The sequence below is a fragment of the Ambystoma mexicanum genome, chromosome 8 (genome assembly GCF_040938575.1).
Source record: "Ambystoma mexicanum isolate Mex_15411 chromosome 8, UKY_AmexF1_1, whole genome shotgun sequence".
Classification (NCBI taxonomy): domain Eukaryota; kingdom Metazoa; phylum Chordata; class Amphibia; order Caudata; family Ambystomatidae; genus Ambystoma; species Ambystoma mexicanum.
This window is the reverse complement of record NC_090929.1, coordinates 1,360,193,251-1,360,213,501: the sequence shown is the minus strand read 5'-3', so window position 1 is coordinate 1,360,213,501 and position 20,251 is coordinate 1,360,193,251. Positions and strand designations below refer to the sequence as shown.

At 43.5% G+C, this 20,251-nt stretch overlaps 1 protein-coding gene across 4 annotated transcripts in view; it reads left to right on the top strand.

Annotated features, from left to right (window-relative positions):
* Positions 1-20,251, top strand: part of PTPRE (protein tyrosine phosphatase receptor type E) — a 2,259,327-nt gene that overhangs the window by 1,173,198 nt on the left and 1,065,878 nt on the right. For 3 of the 4 annotated variants that reach the window (XM_069611476.1, XM_069611477.1, XM_069611479.1), the window contains 2 exons: positions 18,707-18,809; positions 19,083-19,156. In XM_069611476.1, coding sequence (XP_069467577.1) covers positions 18,707-18,809; positions 19,083-19,156 — 177 coding nt within the window. The other variant, XM_069611478.1, reaches the window with a different exon arrangement.

Genomic DNA, 20,251 nt, shown 5'->3' with positions numbered 1-20,251 from the left:
ACTCGCCCAAATTAATTCACCGACAACACTCCTCAGTTCCTTGAAATATTACGATAGCAATATGACGGGAACATTTATGAAGAGACACAGCAGCTTAGGCAATATTAAAATATTGTAATTTTAATTAACAATATTCTTCCTTGCAGGACAGAGGCAGGCCTTTCCATCCCGCAAATATCTCCAGGGCCTTCGTATAGTTGTCTTTAAAAAATGTTTGTGGATCTCTGGACATCGTGACACGCAAGTGCTTGCTTTTCTTCAGGATGCCATTGAAATTTGAACACGTCTGCAAGTTATGATATGATATGGCATTTATAACGCGCCCTTACACAAGTGTTTCAAGGTGCAAGGAGGAAAGGGAATGGGAACAGAGTGAAGACGGAGACAATGATCTTACTAGGCCAGGTGACATTGCGATCACGCAAGTGCAGGGGGATGGGGAAAAGTGCATGGAGAAATGGGGAGGGACAAGTGCAGTACATAGGATAACAGTAAAATAATAAAGACAATAAAAAAAAGTGCAGCCAGCTGGTGGCAAGTGCAAGGGTAAGTGCAGACATCAGGTGCCAAGTGCTGGTAGGGGGCTGTAGGCATACAGAAACAGTCTCCAAGTGCAAGAGTTGCCAGGAGGGATGTGCAGGTGTGCAACTGGCAGGGAGGGGACCTGAGCCTGAGATCAAAGGGTAGCCAGGTAACCAGTGCAGTTTCAGTTTAAGCCAGGAGATCAGCAGGGGAGAGGAGGAGAGAAAGCAGAAGCAAAGAGGAAGGCCTTGAGGTGCTTCCAGAACAGGAGATGGTTCTCCTCAAGTTTCAGAGAGGCAGGGAGGCTGTTCCAGAGGGAGGCCCCAGCAGAAGAAAGAGATCTACCACCAACTTGTTGCTTGGAGAAGCGACTAACCCTGAGGGAGTTAGAGGCGGATGAGCGAAGTGCTTGAGAAGGAAGATCTTTAGGAAGAGAGAGTTCAAGGTATTGAGGCCCCAGGTCTCAGAAGGCCTTGTGTACAATGCAGAGGGTTTTGAACTTAATCCTCACTGCCACTAGGAGCCAGTGCAGAGATTTCAGTCCTGACGAGATACGATCCCCGGGCTTGAGGCCAAGGGCAAGTCTCACAGTCCTGTTCTGGATGAGGTGCAGAGGGCGGAGAGTAGAGGCAGGCAGATTTAGAAAGAGGCTGTTGCAGTAGTCCAGCCTAGAGAGAACCAGAGCATATCAACATGGGTGACATTTCACCAAAATGCCAGGGGCAGCCAAAGGGACATCACATGACCCTTGACCTCTGATGACATCACAGGAAGTGATGTCATTTGACCCCACCCTGAAGTGACATCACGGGAAGCAATGAAACATGACCTTTCACCCCTTGACAAAACAGGAAGTGGCATCACATAGCATTGTTCCTAAGTACACTACGAAAAATATGGTTACGGTATAACTGTAATGTGATTTACATTTCATACAACGGATCACCATATGTATCGTTAATATCAGTGTGTATAGGCCCATATTACCAAATGACTGTGAATGCAAGCACACTTCCAAGGCCAAATGATAATGATGCGTCATTATATAGCGCTTACGCTTAAGAACTTTCTATAGAAGAAATATACATACAATATCAATCAACCAGTGTTGGTCCTCATTTATTGACCTCAGAAGGATGAAATTCTGAGTTGGCCTTGCCAGGATTCGAACCTGCAGATTACACACACATCGCAGCAGCGAGCGCTCCGCCCACTGAGCTATCTTACCGGCTATAGCTCTCTAAGTGGCTATAGTAAAATGAGCAATTACATGTCTGAATGTTCTCAGTCAGAAAGCAAGTTACACTATGTAGTAGATACCAAACAACTGGTAACTGAGATTTAACAGCAGGCCAGTTCATCAGCAGGTCTGGTACAAAGTTGGCCACATGTAAAGTCACTGTGGATCTACTTTTAAGGCTTCAGAGGTTGGCAAAATACATACAATTGGGAGGGTTCACAAATGCATATTAAAGAATTTGGAGTAACGGAGGGAAAGCAGTGTACTCACACAGCATTCCATAATCTGGGCACTCATTACCTCATAGATGCAAACAAACATCCTGAACAGCATGCCAGGGAGATAGGAAAGATAGCCACATTACAACAAAGCATTAATTGTGGCACAATGAAATCAAGGGCCTTGTTATGTGCTATGATCAATCATCTCTACATTGTACGCAAGCTTTTAGGCACAAGGATTTTGTCAAGTGACCGGAGACACCAAGATGGAATGTCTTGTAATGATCGTAACAGAGACAACAGCAAAAAAACATGCTATAACTGCAAATTCCGAAAAGCAAAATACATAGTCCGAAATGGATGCTTATTCTACTCTAAATGCTTTTTGGACGTTTTTGTCTGCATTGTGAATTTGAAGTGTTTAAGAACAGACTAAATCAGTGACTCACCCCCTGAAGTGTGCCTGAAATTAACCTTTAATGAGTCTAGCATTTATTGTATAGAATTCCAGAAAGAGAAATTATTTGTTATTCCTATTCTTTCTTATTTAGGATCACTGCTCAGAGTGTTATACTTGTGGAACCCCCTGTTTTTTAAGAGGCCTGAACAAGAAAGCCAGCCACTCCAGAAACGAAGAGCCACATGGCGCTTGCCACAGCCCAGGAGGTTCCATTTAAAATGTAACCCCTGGCAACCCCCAAATGATGTCCCTGGCTATCGTCCGCATAAAGGGATATAATCAACGTGTTTGACTATAGTTGTAGTCCCAGATGTTGGTGCTTTTCGTGAATCATAGCATTCAAGTGCTGATTTGGTTATACAATAATTTGACCATTGCCATAAAAGTATTTCCCAGGCCCATTCGCTTAAGGAACGAATAAAGGAAGGGCCACTCAATGGAGTCAAACTCCTTCTCAGCGTCAAGGAGTGCGGCAGATGCCACGACATTCGGATCTATCACTGATGTTAGGCAAAATATTCACCTCAGCCCAAAAGAAATTGACCTGCCTGGGATGAACCTGGATTAATCTGCTAGAACACATTTCGACGTACGTTGTATGAGCCTATTTGCCAGGATCCTAGCGAGAATTGTATTAACTGTATTGATAAGTGATGTCAGCCTATGGGCTGCGCATTCACACGGGTCTTTACCCAGTTTTGCCAATAACATGCTCAAAGCTTTTTTCGTTATGCCCATCTCGGGTGCATGGCTGTAAACTTTAAGGAGGTAAGAGGCCAGTATTGATGCATAGGTTTTATAAAACTCTGCAGGGAGGACAACTAGGACTAGTGATTTCCCACTAGGGAGCTCTTTAAACGCCCTGTGTAATTCCTGCTCAGTAATAGGCATGTTTGAAGACTCCCGTGCCACTGCTTCAGCCCAATGCAGATCTATTTGATCTAAATACAAATCAGTTTGCTGGACAGTTCCTGAGGCTTGGGATGTATATAATTTCCAATAACTTTTCACAGATTCTTCCATTATTTCCGGGTCACTATGCATTTGATTGCCTCCTTCATCTTTAACCGTATGTACTCAAGTGTGTTTTCTTTCACACCGGGTCACCCACGTCAGTATCCTGCTGGTTTTTTTCCTTCCCCAGATTGACTGGCCAGGTTCTTATCCCTTAGGAATATACCTTGCCGCTGGGCTTTGTTTTGGAACTGCTGTATGGTGGTAAGCAGCCTGAGGACAATTCTCTCATCTTGTGCAATTCCATCACCCTCAGTCACAAGCACGGTAATACCTTCCTCCTCCACCCCCTTTCAAAAGAGGTCTATCCATTCATCTATTTACCTTGCAGTGATGGGACAATATCAATATCAGTGTCCAGCCCAGCTGTGGCCCATCTGTAGCAAGCCAGTGCTGGTTCTGGTCTTTCCTCCAATGTGGAATAATATTGCATCACTCACACCGACAGGGGGGTTAAATTGGAGCACTGGAGCAGTGTTGAGGGCCACTTGCTCTAGTATACATTGTTGTCGAGGTGAGTTTCCCCCCACACACCGCAAGCGTTCACGTGCGGGTTTCCATCAGCTCTTCCTCCCCACATAATCAGAGGTCTCCAGGCTCAGCCTCAAAAACTCTCTGCATGCAGTATCGGCTCGGCTCTGTGGGGAAAGCGGTGCGCCAGTTATGTGCTGATCGTGTGAGCCACCTAATTATATCTTCCACACAAAGCAGAGGACCGACCGTCTGCTCCTTTTTTTATTATTGCAGCGACTGGTGCCTGGGTTCCGTGAGTGCTCATGAGCAGGCAGCTGCCAGCTCCCAACCAAGAAGCAGTGGTGAGACTCATTGCTCCAATCTTCGCCAGCACAGTGACCCGCCCTGCACTAGCCCTCCATGCCTTCATCTGGGTGCCGCTGTCTCTCTCTTTTCACTCACCAGCAGAGCATCAAATTCGGTCCCTAGTGCGCCCACCGCCGGGTCGTGCTCTACCTGCAGCCACACCAGTCTCACCTCAGCGGCCGGGCGTCTCCCCGACCAGCCATGCGGCCCGCCAGCCTAGAGAATCCTTGTCTCCTGCCCCGGTTTTGGTGCGGGTAAGCCCCTGCCCAACCCCTTCTGTTAATTTGCGGTATGAGTTTAGCCACCCGCACCGGTCAGATTTGGTGGGTCTCACATAGATCCACAGGATATTTCACGATTTATGGTGGGCGAGTGCGATGTTCAGCATAGAGTGTACATCTTGACTGTGCTCGCAAGCGCCCCTCCAGGAAATATATGATACCTAATGTATAGTTTTTTGAGGCAGAAACCTATAGGAACCAGGGTAGGTTTCGGGGAGATGAATTCAAAGGACAAATGCGTGAGCAGTTCCAGGCCAGGGTCCATAAACCCTGCCGACACCAGTTCACTATCCAAGGGGTAATCCAAGATGCAAATCCGTGTGAGCAGTTCCAGGTCTGAATCCATAAACCAAACAGCCACCAGTTCACAATCCAAAAGGGTAATCCAAGATGCAAATCCATGTGAGCAGTTCCAGGTCAGAATCCATAAACCAAACAGCCGCCAGACAAGAGAGCTAAAGCGACAGATCCAAACACGAAGCCGGGTCTGTCTATCCAGAATCAGAAAGCAGGTACTCTGAAGACAGAAGGAATCCAAGAATCAGTCAAACACAGCAGAGCAAAAGGACAGCTGAGAAGTTCCAAATCGCAGATCCTCTTGGCCTTTACCTCCGCGGTATTGTGCTTGCATGCCAGGGTTGGATGCTCTGCCTTCAAAAGTATCTGCATAGCTGCCACGTACGTGCCTTGGAGATGTACTTCCCACCATGCCGGCGAGTCCCGAGTTCACTCTGGTGCATGGGAACTGCAGCTCAAGGCAAAAGCGTACCGCGGCCAGTGGACTGTGAAAGAAATAACTGGATGTGTTGAACTGTTGACCACAATATTGGAATGGTAGATATCTGATGAATAATATAAAGAATCATGTTTGGATACCGATGTGTTGATGTTTATTTTTTGTGTGAAATACAGGAATAACCAATAACCAATTTACTTGGTTGAAGCATTGTATATCTAACATAACCATTGTAAATTAAAATGTGTTTATTTAACTTGGATTCGAAATATATGTGGGATTCTTTCACATTGGGAGTGTGACTGCTCTGGTATGTTTAGTACAATATCCCACTTGTATTATTCACATTACATCCAGGAGTACATCCACTATTATTGATAAAGAAACCAGTGCTAAATTTGGAGGAATCGTCAGCATTTTATCAATTTTCAAAGGTTCCATTTGCTTACACTCTGTCTGGCAAGAGTATGCAGGGAAATAGGAAGACTAGGTAGTCCTAGCTGGTTTTGTCTGTGCCCGAATGTTAAACCTCTATATTTCTGCATATTCAAAATGTACCCAGTGACACTGATTACGTGTTATCTCAACTATAACACCAGGTTTATGTCTGTCATTAATGTGGGCTTATCAGCTTTTCCACTGAGATTCCGTGCTCTGTATTCCTTTTTAAAATGTGTGCTACACATACATCCCTTATCAAACTGGGCTTCAAGATCAAATTATTTTAACATGTAACATAATGATAGCTCAGACTCACCCTTTCTCTATCTGCACACATGCTGGACTTATTTTTTCCTGTGGCCCAATCCTAGACAATCCCGTGCCCATACCTTGCCTGTTCATGCTTTATTTCCTCAATGATTAGGAAAGGAATGCTGTTCTTCAGCTGGCTTCATGGGGCAAAGAGACATCTAAGGGGAGACCAAAGTGGCTTTGGGTCACAGAGTGTGGACTTGTTTTCCATGTGGAGACTTGAGTCACATAAAATGAAAGGTATTTGGGGGCAGGAGTGCAGAAAAAGGGAAGCCAAGAATGCAACTAAGGCATTTGAGAAATGTAATCAGAAGATATAGGTGAGTTAATGGGGCACAAGAGACAGAGGAGAATGCTATTCAAAATTCTGAAACTATACTAGATAGAGCAGTTGTGATACATGTTCTCTCTACTTTCTGAATGTGTTTAAAGTTCTCGAAGATTGTGAACACCTCTTTTAGAGACGTCCTTGTGCCATTAGGTCTCAAAGAAGCCTGGATCACCCCTCTATTGAAAAAAAGTAATTTGGAACCCTATATGGCTAACAATTACCATCCCATTACCAATGTCCCATATGTCTTAAAGATCCTGGACCACGTTGCCTACCTTCAGTTCAAGGAATTTGTGGAAGCAAACACATTTTAGGTATTCATCAGTCTGGATTCAGATCTAAACACGGAACTGAAACAGCATTACTTGACTTAATGTCCAATATTTCTAGCATTGTGGAGAGGGGTTGTCCAGCGTTTCAGCAGCGTTTGACTTTGTTGATCATGATCTTCTAGTGAACAGACTGAAGAACACTGTCTGCTGCTCTGAGATCACTTCCCACTGGATTCAATCTTTCGTGGGACCAAGATCTTCCAGAGTAGCTGAGATGGTGCACAAGTCTCCCCAATCACCGTCGATTGTGGGGTTCCCAAACGCTCATGTTTGGCACCTACCTGATTCAACATCTACATCAGGCCTTTTCTCGACGTCCTTGACAGTCTGGGTGTACAATACACCAACTATGCTGATGACACCCAGATTCTCTTCGAGTTATCGGGTAATCACATCCAGGACAATGAAGCCGTAAATAGAGGTTTTTTTTAGCCCTCAATGAAGAGAAAAAGGAACCCCTTATCATTGTGTCTTGCCCTAGGTTAAAATACTTGACCCTCTATACACCCACTTAAAGATCACGGGTTGCATGATAGCTGTTCCTAAACAGGTTAAGACAATAGGAGTTTATCTGGATGCAGAACTTTCTATGAAAGCTCAGGTGTCTCACCTCCGGTCCTCTTGTCACTATGTGACCAAACTGCTGTATGAAATAAAATCCTATTTGTTCATTGGAAACTGATCTTTTCTTGCCTTTTCCCATGTCAATACAAGACTAGACTATTGTCACAGTCTCTTGATATGAAAATCTCGAGCTAAGCTACATTCCCTCCAGATTGCCCAAATAGAGCCGTTATCTAAACATGATCATGTGACACCTGCATGATGGGACCTCCACCGGCTCCCAGTTAGGTATAAGGTGCTCACATTGACGTACAAATGTCACTTGGCCACTGCCCCGCTCTACTTAATGAATCACATAACAGCAGCCCACCCCACCAGATCCCTTCCCTTGAACCACGCCCACAAACTGCTGCAACACGATTAAAGTTGGTCAGATTTGGTGGGGTAAGCTTTGATGTGCAAGCTCCCAGGGAAAGGAATGCCCTTCCCCAGCAAATGACTCCGTCTCTGCTTACTTTTACGAAAGCCATCCACCCTTGTCTTTTGAAGATTAATACTGGATAGGTATTAGTGTAGCCGACGGCCTTACCCTCTCTTGACTGTCTGTATGTTTTCTCATGTTGTTTCATGTGCGCCGTGAGACACACGGGCATGTAGCACTATATATGTAATATAAATAAAGGTAAATAAATAAATAATGCTTCCTCCCCTAGTTGCATTCATGTTTCTTGTGTAGCCATGGACTAATGCCTTCCTGCTGGCTTAGACCGGGATTCTACTCCTGGCTTCAGGTTGTGAACACTGTTTGTGTTATTCTGGGCAAATCATATTAGCTTATTCCTTGGCAACAAATTGTAAATATACATACCAGTGCACAGTAGGGTGTCTAATACATGGCCCAAACCTCTCTGTATTGCATCCTGGTTTCTATATTCCAGTCTCATCCGACACCCCACAGTTGTCAACTATTTCATTAAATGTAATGGTCTCTATTATATAATGCAAACACAGAATGTCTTTACACTGAAATATCAAGTCATTAATGTGAAAAAGACAACACATTTTCAGTAAAAAAGCATGCTATTTTATAGACTTTCAGTAAACTAAAGGGAACTTTGTTTTTGCATGGGTGTTGCCATTTCAAATGGGAATATAATAATCTGCGATTTAAAATGTAGTATTATATAGGGAAGAGATGTATAGAAATGTATTACATATCAGAGGTGAGGTCTGGTATAGTTATGAACAGAAGACACATATTGTCAGATTGGTATCATGAGTAAAAACGATCTACATAGCATATGTCTGTTACATGGGACAGAAATACATCTGATGTAGCTTTTACATTCTGTGCACCTATGTTGTGAAATGTGGTTTACCTGAAGCTCTATGTGTGTGCAGTTTTCTTGAAAGCAGACATTTCCAGGGCCCATTATCCATCACTTTTTTATTTTTATTTTTGTATTTATTGTTCATTTGTAATACGGCCATACACAAGGGTTTCGAAGCGCAGCAAGACAGGAGGTGGGGAAAGGGGGTCGGGGGTAGGGAAAAGTAGCGAACCTAATAGGCATTGCGGCATTCAGATCACGAAAAGTGCAGTAACATGTGGGAAAGGGAGGTGGGGAAGTGCAGGAACTGGGTGGAAGGGCCCATGAGAAAGGAGAGTGCCAGGGAGGCCAGGTGGACAGGGCCAGGGGGAAGCAGAGAGTGAGGCGGTGTACACGACTAAGTGTGAGTTAAGAGGCTGGAATGGCTCAAAGGGGTGCAAGCCAAATCAGCCAGTAATAGCCAGGGGAGCACAAGAGGGCAAATGCAAGAAGGCAGAGGGGTCATGGTGGATCAAGTGCAGAGGTAGACTGCGCATGAGAGGGCCTGGCACCCTGTATGAGTCTGAAGGAAGCAGGCCACCCATCTCAGGCAGAGGGGAGATTAGCAGGGGAGGGAGAGGGAGGGAGAGAAGGAAGAGGAGAAAAGGAAGGTCTTGATGAGCTTCCGGATCTTAAGAAGATCCGGCACAAGTCTGAGAGGGGCAGGGAGGCAATTCCAGAGGGAGGCACCAAGGCATTAAAAAGGCTAATGGCACATCTGTGTTTACCTAAAAACAAAGGTCTTATTTCCAAATTACAAAAAATACACTAAATGTGAGCTTTATAATGGGGATTCAGACCAAATCCATGTACTTGTATTTAAAGCTAATAACAAATGCCTGTTCATGCAGTGACACAAACATAAAGGATCTTCCTAATTCAGAATATTCTTGCAAATCTGAATATATTATTCTTATTAATATCACACAGGTAATTTTAAGAAAATACATATTGCAATCCAGTTTTATAGTTTTGACTCCACAAGGATCTTCCTAATTCAGAATATTCTTGCAAATCTGAATATATTATTCTTATTAATATCACACAGGTAATTTTAAGAAAATACATATTGCAATCCAGTTTTATAGTTTTGACTCCACATTTCTGAGGAGAAGGCTAACCCGAAGCTGACATGGAAAATGAAATGTGTGAATATAAACCAGGAGGAGAGATTTAGTGGGTGTAAGTCAGGGGAACCTATCACAGGCCCTGTCCAATCCAAATGTGCTGCATCAAATAATGCTGCATGGGTGCAGATGGTAGCTATCTAAAATCAAACACATAGGAAGAGGGGAGAGTTTGGGGAAAGCAGAAAAGCAGGAGAGACTATCTGGCAGAAGAAAAGCTGATTAAGAATACAATTGGAAGCAGCCAATGGGAAATCTCTCAAAGAAGGCCTTTTCCAGGTGGGGCTGAATGCAGAGGCCATTCCCAAGACAGAGTCTTAGTTCCTGAAAGTTCCCACAGTTGACAGTCGCAGCTTTCTCAAGTTTCACATGGGGCAGTGGTGGTGTGGACCAGTGCTGGTAGGTTGCATACTGTACAGTCTGTGCTTGCGCCGCCATCCAGTAGAATTCAAAACTAGAGGCTTTAAAACCACCCATTCATAAGCTCTGGTAAAATATATCTATTCTTTTCTTACTGCTCCTGAGTGCCACAAGAATTGGATAGGGTATTATAAAGAGTATGAAAATACTTCTTTCCAAGCCGCAGAGGGGACATTTTGAAACAAATAGAGCAACTACAGACTTTTGTTTGGGTGAAAAATGTTTCTTTGTGCACCCTTTTCACTTTGCAAGAGGGGAATCCTGGTACCGCCTGAGCCTGAGAGATGTTGTGAACTTTGAGTTTCCTCTGATGTACAGACTGAAAGTAAGAGCTTATATTGCGGTGCTACCTGAAGCTGGTTGGTGCTCCTTCATGACCATGGCCTTTGAAAGACAAACCAAAAGTGAGTACCATGATGCCAAATTATTTAGCAAAATGTCCCAAGAATTAATTAAATTCCAGCTAGAAATTAAATTATTTTGGGGGAACTGTGTTTGTACAAGGTGTATGTGCTTTCTGATTAATAAAACAAATTGAAACCCAGGGTAGTTTCATCATGATAATGCTTTTCCCCATAATCTGGGATCTCTGAAGATTTTAAACATTTCGAATTGAAATGTGGAATGGCAAGACGTCGCGATTAGGGTCTGCCATAGTCAATAATGTAATTGAAATGTATCCCTTAATGAAGTATTTGAACTGGAGTGTTGAGGATCAACCTGATTGCTTGAGAGTAGTGAGAGATTTAGGCTCAGCTGTATCCGGATTACAAACATTCCTGAACCAAAGCATTTAAATAAAATGAAAATGTGCTATCACTTCAACCACACAAAGATATCTAGTTGCATCTATGTGGAACTAACAGTCTGTTACAGATAGTGTCCAAGGTTTCAAATTAGAATTAACCAACGAATCAGAGAAGGAGAGCATATATTTTTGTCAATGGTTTCAGAGAAAACAAAATACATTGTTTTGTTTCCATCTTTATTCTGAGAACTGCTTCACCTTTTGATATGAAAGGGGAGGTCAGTTGGCGACAACTATAATTCCATATGGTAGATTATGTGCATTAACCGTTATGAAAATCAATGTCAATTTGTATTTACAAAGCAAACTATATGCATGTAAGTATTGCCCAGATTAGTCATTCATATTTGTTTTTCTATAAATGGATGCTTGTACAAATTTGAATGAAAACCTTAGTGAGATAATAGCGGGCAGATTCAGTGTTCCTTCCTGTAGACAAGTTGCCTGTATTGATTTGACATATTGTAGGTGACATCCCCAGCACTTGAAAGTTAGAGGACCACCTTTCATTCTTTGATTTATTAATTTGATTATTTTAGCCTGCTTCTTTGCCAGATTTTGGGGTGGATTATTGGGTTGGAGGAGAGGGAGTATTAAATCAGGGTCATTCATCAATAAAAGAATCCTTAGAAAATTAAATATCTTCCATAGATAGATGTCACTACAACACAGTCCTATCTGCAGTATCTCATGTTCGTGTGAGAAGCCCATTCCAGCATGTTCTCTGCAGATCATTCCATGGAGCTAGGTCTCTGTATTGGCAAATAACCCCACACAAAAAAGTGTATAACTCATGCTCATAGATTTCAAGAGGAAAGATGTAGTCCTTACTGTGGGCGGAATCAGTAAATAAACTATTGGCCAGACATGTTATGTTATGCTACCACCCAGCGGCAGTCTCCAGCCGCTCTGGGAAAAGGAATGCAGAAATGTGCATACAGTTAAAAGAATATGCCAATTAAGATACAAGTACATGAAGAGACCGCCAAAAATGGCAGAGGCTGCAAGACCATTTTGCATGACAGTAGATGAAAGATGAAAAATGTTATACATGCCAAATACACTGCTTCCTACAATTTCTTCCTCGCACTAATCTCTGTCTATCAAGCATTTGCCTGCCATGTATTCAATTCCCACAGAACATAATCAGACCATTAACTCGAGATAATTTAAACATTTAAATAGTATAACATGTGTATGCATTTTTGTGGCATGCCAGCCAATAATGTAATATCAGTGACAAATAAATTGTGGGGTAATAATATCTAGGCAGTCTGGAGTCTTTTTCTCCCAGGTACACTTGTCGGATGAGGGTGGAAAACTCGCCATTATCTTCCTACCTAATGATTATGGTAATGCTTTCTAAAAACCTGGGATAGGTTTGGAGGGGAATGTTTGCATATATTAATTGACTCTATAAAATAAACAGAAACCGAGGCATGCAATTTAGGAAATACTAATCGCATGTCATATAATAGCATGGGCTGTTAGAATGCATTGATTGCAAAGGAGCGTTTTTCTGCTGCTGTTGGAAAAATAGTTATGGATGTATTTTTGATCTGTTTTACCCTGCGGCAGAGTGAGTCATTTACATGGTACCTAGTTTCAGGTAGCCGCTCAGAAATGACAATGTTTAGTTCTACTCGAAGAGAAGGTACGAGTTACCTTCTACTTAGGGCTGCAAAGACCATGATTTTATGGTTCTCCTGATATACAGGTGAACTTAATGAACGTTTTGGGCAGTTGGGGACCTGGTGCAAGTGGATCTAGGTTGTGTTTCTGCCCTTTTCTTCCCTATCCAAGCAGCCTTACAACCGCTTTTCTTTTGCAGTTGGGGACCTGGTGTAAGTGGATTAAGGTCACGTGGTCTAAACCCCACCTGCCTGTCAATCACTGCTAATCTTTCGTTTCTTCTTTTGCCACCTTTTTTTGTACCTATTTAAGCAGCCTTCTAACCTCTTTTCTTTTCCAGTTGATGAGCTGGTGCAAGTGGGTCTAGGTCACGTGACCTAAACCCCAACCGTCCGCTTAAGCCTGCCCCGTCTTTTCCGTTCTTAACTGTTAGGTCACAGGACGTCTCTCGCCCAGGCATCCGAAGTGAAGGGCAGTCGAAAAAAGGGCAACACCTGTTTGATGTTAGGGCCGGGTAAGAGCAGTTACTCTGCTTGTGCTACAGCAGGAAAATATCACCATGTGTCTCCACTCAGCACAACCCATTCCCATCCTCTTCAGGGATCGCACAGCCAAATGCCCAAAGCATTTTCACATTATTGTGGTAATTATTGTGATAATCGCTTTGCTCGAGCAAATAAAATGTCATCTTTTTCATTTCTGAAAAGTCTGTGCTGCAAAACATCATGGGAAAAATGTAGCTTTAATTTTGGAAGAAGGGGCATCCTCTTCCCCATTAAATATTTAAAAAACTACTGGACAGAATCCCCCCAGACCTCTTTCGGAAATCGAGTCAATGCTTCGTGCCCAAGTTGTTTCTTATATCGTCAAATTCTGCCCAGTGGTTTTTGCCCTGCGCTGTGCAGAAATCTGGACTTTTTCTCAATAGGAAAATTAATGGGAGTAGGCCGAAAACAGTGTTTTCTTGCTTTCTTACAGTTTTCATTTTTTAACAAATCTTTCCAAAAATGTCCTTTCTGGCGAATAGTGGGCCGGGACAAACATTTTGTTTTCAAAATGTCAGCCAAATCCATCTCACAAGTCAATGGTTATTAGCAATTAAATTTTTGGGTTTCTTATGGATCATGCTTCTCACCTTAACTATAGTGTGGCGACTGCCGCGCTATGATATATACATATCAAAACGCAAACAATGAGGCATCAGGATAGCACACCATTCAGACTCTTTTGGGCAATAGTCAACCGCCTTATTGGCTGCCTTTCAGCTTTCAGCTCTGTAGCTGCATTGAGATTTCTCACATCACGGTAAAAGGGACTTAAACATGGTCCAATGTCAAAATCCCCTATACAAATGTCTTTTCTTAGTTCTCAATACAAAAAGCAAAGTAAAAAATCTCCATAATGTGAAAGATACTCACAGCATTGATATTTCGCCACCTCGCCGTGGCTTAACCATGGTAGCAAAAGACACTTGTGTGAAACCCTCTTTTCGAGTGACCGTTACATTTTAATTTACCACTCTTGGGCCTGGACTACATTTTACATCATGCTTGGGGTTTTCTGTGGCGCAGGAGATAGGAAGAGGGAAGTTGGAACAGGAAAATGGTGGCAGCTCTGCCCAAAGGGATGAAGCAGGTGATACCGGGAATTATTTGAAGAGTGGCGAGGGAAGCGCCCCCAAGGGGGTGAAGTAGGTAAGAGAGAAAGAGTTGGTAAGAGGAGACAATCGGACACAAAAGGGTGAAGAACTTAATTGTTGGGAAGCACAGCAGAGTGGGGAAGGTGTACCCAAAATGGTGAAAGGCTGATATAGAGGAGGATCTGGCAAGTGGAGACAGTTGTGCCTTAAGAGGTGAAGAAGATGGAGAGAAAGATTCGGTAAGCGAAGACAATGGTCCCCAAAGGAGCAAAGCAGAAGAGGGAGATTGAGAGGGAGAGGAAGAAAGAAAGAAAGAAAGAAAGAAAGAAAGAAAGAAAGAAAGAAAGAAAGAAAGAAAGAAAGAAAGAAAGAAAGAAAGAAAGAAAGAAAGAAAGAAAGAAAGATGTGAAGTAATAATCATTGTGCCTAAAGGGATGAAGACGGGGCAGACATGGGAAATTGAAATAGGGAGACTTCTATGTGCAAAGAGGGGAAGAAGGAGAGACAGAAGGCTAAAACTCTGAGTGGGAGACTGCTCAGACAAAAGGGGCAAAGAAAGCGACAAAGAGAATATAGGGGGAGAGTGTATATGCTGACCAGAGGAGGCAGACTTCAGGAGAGGAGAGGCCTGGAATTGGTCAACAGTCTCATTGCAGAGACCGACCGATTGAACAGTACAGGCTCTGTTAAGTGCCGAGAGTGACACCCCATTCCCCTAATCCCCCCTGATTCCGCTGCTGCTGGAGAAGGAAGGTTTCCAAGGGGAACACCAAGAAGATCACTGCTGAGTTTCACCCATAGTGAGACAACAAGGTCAAGGGGTAACGGAGGAGGAGAAAGTAAGGGGAGACATCCTTGTGTAACTGGAGATTACTTCAGCATTATGAAACCCAGCGGAAAGCAAGTCCTGGATAAATGGGGAACTACAGACTTTTCTTTTTTTAATATGAATTTATTTACTTGGTTGTACAGCATTACATACAGCATGTATTGCAGGTTACATCTTTAACCTTTCCAAACAGTGGAATCATATCAGCAATTGAAGCATATTCACAGTACAAATCAAATGACAAGTTCAGTTATCTTGGACACAATTCCAATGTATTAATCGACCCAACACACATACTAGGGGAGAAGAAACATTACCTACATAGAAACATCATTTGGACACTTTTTCAGCAAGTAGTTCTTATATTAAACCCAAATATCTTTAGGCGTAGAAGTCTGTGGCATCATTGTGACATATTATTGGCCCCTGTGGCATCTGTTAGCCAACTTTCCACCGTAGGAGTCCTGCGAGTCCAATTTTTCCAATGTAGGCGGGATACCAGTCGAGCACCACAGTGGTATACAGTTACTATATGTCGTTCCAGAGCCTGTAATCTGGCATTTTTTCCACCATGCTAGAAGTGTGACCACTTGCAGAGGTCAGCATACTTGTTGGTAAGTAGCAGTGTACGAATATCACAGTTGACAGTCGCAGCTTTCTCAAGTTTCACATGGGGCGGTGGTGGTGTGGACCAGTGCTGGTAGGTTGCATACTGTGCAGTCTGTGCTTGCACCGCCATCCAGTAGAATTCAAAACCAGAGGCTTTAAAACCACCCATTCATAAGCTCTGGTAAAATATATCTATTCTTTTCTTCCTGCTCCTGAGTGCCACAAGAATTGGATAGGGTATTATAAAGAGTATGAAAATACTTCTTTCCAAGCAGTAGAGGGGACATTTTGAAACAAATAGAGCAACTACAGACTTTTGTTTGGGTGAAAAATGTTTCTTTGTGCACCCTTTTCACTTTGCAAGAGGGGAATCCTGGTACCGCCTGAGCCTGAGAGATGTTGTGAACTTTGAGTTTCCCATAATGTAGTTTGTAGGAGATTACTGTACCCATCCTGACATATTTTCAGTTTCCCTTTGTACCATACCCATTTATTTTGCCACCTCTACACTGTTATACTTCCGCAATAAACCACTTTAGATTGCAGTGTTCTGTGTTGGTATGTACTTTGATCCCCATTACCCATGTGACAATCGTTATAAGGATTTGGCTTTGTGCCCCATATTTGGTCACAAAATGAATGTGTATCCCAACTTTTTTCTTTGCAGCTGGATTCAAAAGGCTATTCCTGTCCTTTAAGTGTGGTTTTTGATTATACTTTTAGGATATTGCACATTATAAAATAATATCAATTATTTATAGTCATCAACCATGGACATTTGAGATGTTGCTATCTGCCAGTGTGCCAGGGGACCACTCCGGTGGCGATACTGCACGGTACAAATATCCTTTAACATTAACATATTGCAGAGAGAATGGAATGTACTGAAGTCTATTTCCGAAACATAATTGTCTCGTGTAACATGGTATACATTAAGTATAGGAAATGGAATTTACTGAGGTCTCTTTCGCTCATAAAACATGGTAAACTTTAAACATAAAAACCTGGAGAATTTGGATCAATGTATGTAGGATGGATGATTGATAATAGCCATTGCTTGAATGCCTGCAAAACTGAACTTGTCTACATGGGGAAAATAGCCCTCCCCACTTCTATTTTTCTGTTAACTGATCTGCAATGCTCCAAGGACCGGTGAATTATCAGATACTGTTTTTTATCACTTGGTATCCCTCACCTGTTCTAACCCTACCCACCCCTTCTCTTTTCTTTGCGGCACCACAAAGGAGAGGTTTTTCGCATTAGGCACCTTACAAATCACCAACAAATAAATAACTAAATGTATGAGAACACTGAACAATGGTGCAATGTGTTTCTTTATAGTTTCCTATGAATTTTGTTAGACTGTCATTAAACTGCATATTGGTTAATGTTAATGTTAATGTTAAAGGATATTTGTACTGCACACTATCACCACCGCAGTGGTCCCCTGGCGCTTTGGCGGCTCTGAAAGAAAGGGGGAAAAGGGGTGAGTTAGTGGGAATAAGCTGGAAAAGTGCAAGAGAGCAGTGATGTGCTGTTGGCGGCCTCAGCCCGGTGGGTCTGTTGGCTGTGCTTGGGGTGTTTTACGATCAGCAGTCCTCGTGTGCTGTTGTGTGAGTCTATGTGTGGTTTGTTTTGTTGTTGCAGTGTAGTGAAGTTTGTGCGGATTGTTGTGTTGTAGGCTTGTGGTTGTGTTTGGTTGGAGTTTGAGAGGTGTATGCAGAGGGGTGAAATTGTTAGTGGATTGGTTAATTGGCATTGCTGTCTGGAACTGCAGTGCTAAATTTCTGCATTCTCTCCACGGTGGGTGCGGGAGCGTCTCTGCCTCTCTGTCCTGATCTGGGCTGTCCGATACTCACAGTCCATTTCACACATGGCATCCACTCACATTCATAACCTTACCCAAGTTTGGCATCGGCAACCTACGTGACACCTGTCTGTATGCGGGGCATGCAGGCGTTTGTGTGTCCCTTCAAATGTGGCCCAGAGAGCATTTCCAATCCAGTCGGTGAGCGGCGTCGACTAGCCAAGGTTACTCCATCCATGTGGTGGGTGGTTGGCATTCATCATCTTATTCAGTTGTTTATGCAGGCTATCGAAGGGTGTGGCACATGCCAACGATTGCAATTACGTCCAGTGGCGGCACCTGCCTTCATTCACAACTCCATACGGTCAATGGCCATGCCAATGTCAATGACTTAGTTTAAGTGTGGCAAGTGCCCACATTCACACAACTCTATACAAGTATGATATGATATTTTATTTGTATTGCGCTCATACACAAGTGTTTCAGAGCGCAAAACACCTGCCTGGTAGTAATTATGGGCTTCCATTCAGGAGATGGAAAATAAAGCAAGAATCGTACGTTTTGCTCCCCTGCATTGTCATGTGGATTGTCATTTCTGCACAAGTTATCGCCGTTGTTTAAGTCTTGCGCTTTTACACTTTTTACAAGCCTATCACTTATATGCCACGATTTCACGCCCATAGGATCCTAGAGTAACTTTCCCGCTTCGATTGCTGCTGGTACAGGGTTGTTTGCCTGAGTTACATTTCTTTTGGCAGGGGAATGCGAACAGTGAGTGTGGCAATGGCACTCCTGAGAGGGGACTGAGATGTGTGGCGTCTGTATATTCTGCCAGAAGTCATCTTTCGCCCCCTTAACCGTCCACGGAGACATGTGCAACATCAGTTTCTTCCTATTGATATCAGTCACATTCCAATTTCCTACCGAACATTACTTGACGCAGAGACACTTTGCCGACATCCTCCACCCCTCGCCACAAAAAAACATCCATGTGTGTCTTGCATAACATGTTATGTGGGTGGAATCGTGGCAAGAGTAAATAGGCTGTCCACACAAGTATGTTACTTTCCAAAGCATCAACACAGAAGGGCTGCTGTGAGCGAGCGCCGGGCAGTATGTTGTCGTCTGCGTTCTGTGCGCAACGAGCCCCTTTTACCTCTAATTATGCCTTGTCTCTGTGCTCTCTTTGCAGACTCGACATTCCCGCAGATCGAGACGGGCTCGCTGCTCACCTCGGTGCTCGTTCCCCTGCTGGTGGTGATCGTGCTCATCCTGCTGGCCGCCTACTTCTTCAGGTACGAGGCAAGTGCGTCACGTGGTGCGTGAGCTCAAACCAGGAAATGCGGCGAGTGTTTTCATTCGGTGTGTCTGTGTGGGTGAAGGCAGGGCTCCAGTCTCGGGGCCGGGAGTAATGTCGCACGGCTCTGCGCTTGCCGGCTTTCACAATGCGGAGGAAGAGCTTCACGGGGCTATTGTGGTGTGTTGACTTCGTTCTGCTCCAGGGCATATCTCACTGCCCCAACTGCAAGTCGGTATGTTAATAACCCAGCGTGTTTCACTTTGTTTAGGTTCAGAAAACAACGGAAGGCGGTTGTCAATTCCGGCGATAAAAAGATGCCAAATGGAATTCTGGAAGAGCAAGGTAAAATCCATGTTATGATCACATGTGTTTGTTTGACAGTTGGGTTAAGGTATACAGTCCGAGTCTAGCTTTTTTTCTAGTACAGATACAGGAAATGACTTTCAAACATCGCATATTGTTGTTCTGCATAGTTTTAGCATCCTGTGTGCATTTGTTGTTTGAACTGTCAGTGCCTGCTGGGGTTGGCACCCATGATCTAATGCTTTCTTCTGCTCTAGGCGATACACGTGTGGAGCTAAACATCAATAATAATAATAATAATAATTTCGCATTTATATAGCGCTACGAACCCTCAGGCACCTGAGCGCTGCTTATTATTATCCACGGGGTGTGGTGCTCATTGATCGACCTCGGAAGCATGAAAGGCGGAGTTTGGCCCTGCAGGCTCTGCACAGATGTCAGAGCGAGCGCTGTACTCGCTGTGCTATCATACCAGACATTATTTTCTGGTCCAATTAAATGGATCCAGAGCAATGTTCACATCATATTTTGTAAATGTGTTTACCGCCGTAAACGTATATGGAAAGCCAGCAAAGTATTTTCGAAAAAAAGGGTGGCCAATTCCGCCAGTGTCGTTTAACCTGTCTGTTTCTTTACTGCGCCCATGAGCCGCTTCCTACTCCAATTCTGGTACTTGTAGTGTGATGGGTTCAGGGATACAATTAGTTATTGCGATCTTAGCATTTTCGGCTGCAACTATGCAAACAAGTCCTCACAGAGCGACGTCTATGCTGCTGACTTCTACCGTTTAATAAGTGCAGTTTCGAGATAATTCACAGTGCGTCAAGGGAAAGCTATGTAAAATAAAACATCTTCTGTAGCCTTTAGTTGGCGATCACACATCGCACACGAACAGTTCACGTGTCATGTTTAATAGAGCAATTTGGGGCAGACAATACTGATTTGTCAGTCACAAACACATACTAGTGTGCAGATGTCACCACGAGGTGGCAATTGAGCAGTTTCCTACATCTCACAACTGCGCGGTGAACGCTGCAGGTCATGTCATGTGTTTTCATGTATTTACGAGCAGAGTATAGCTGTCTACTTGAAATGCTGCTTCGTGCTGCTCACGCCACGCGGTAACAGAAATGA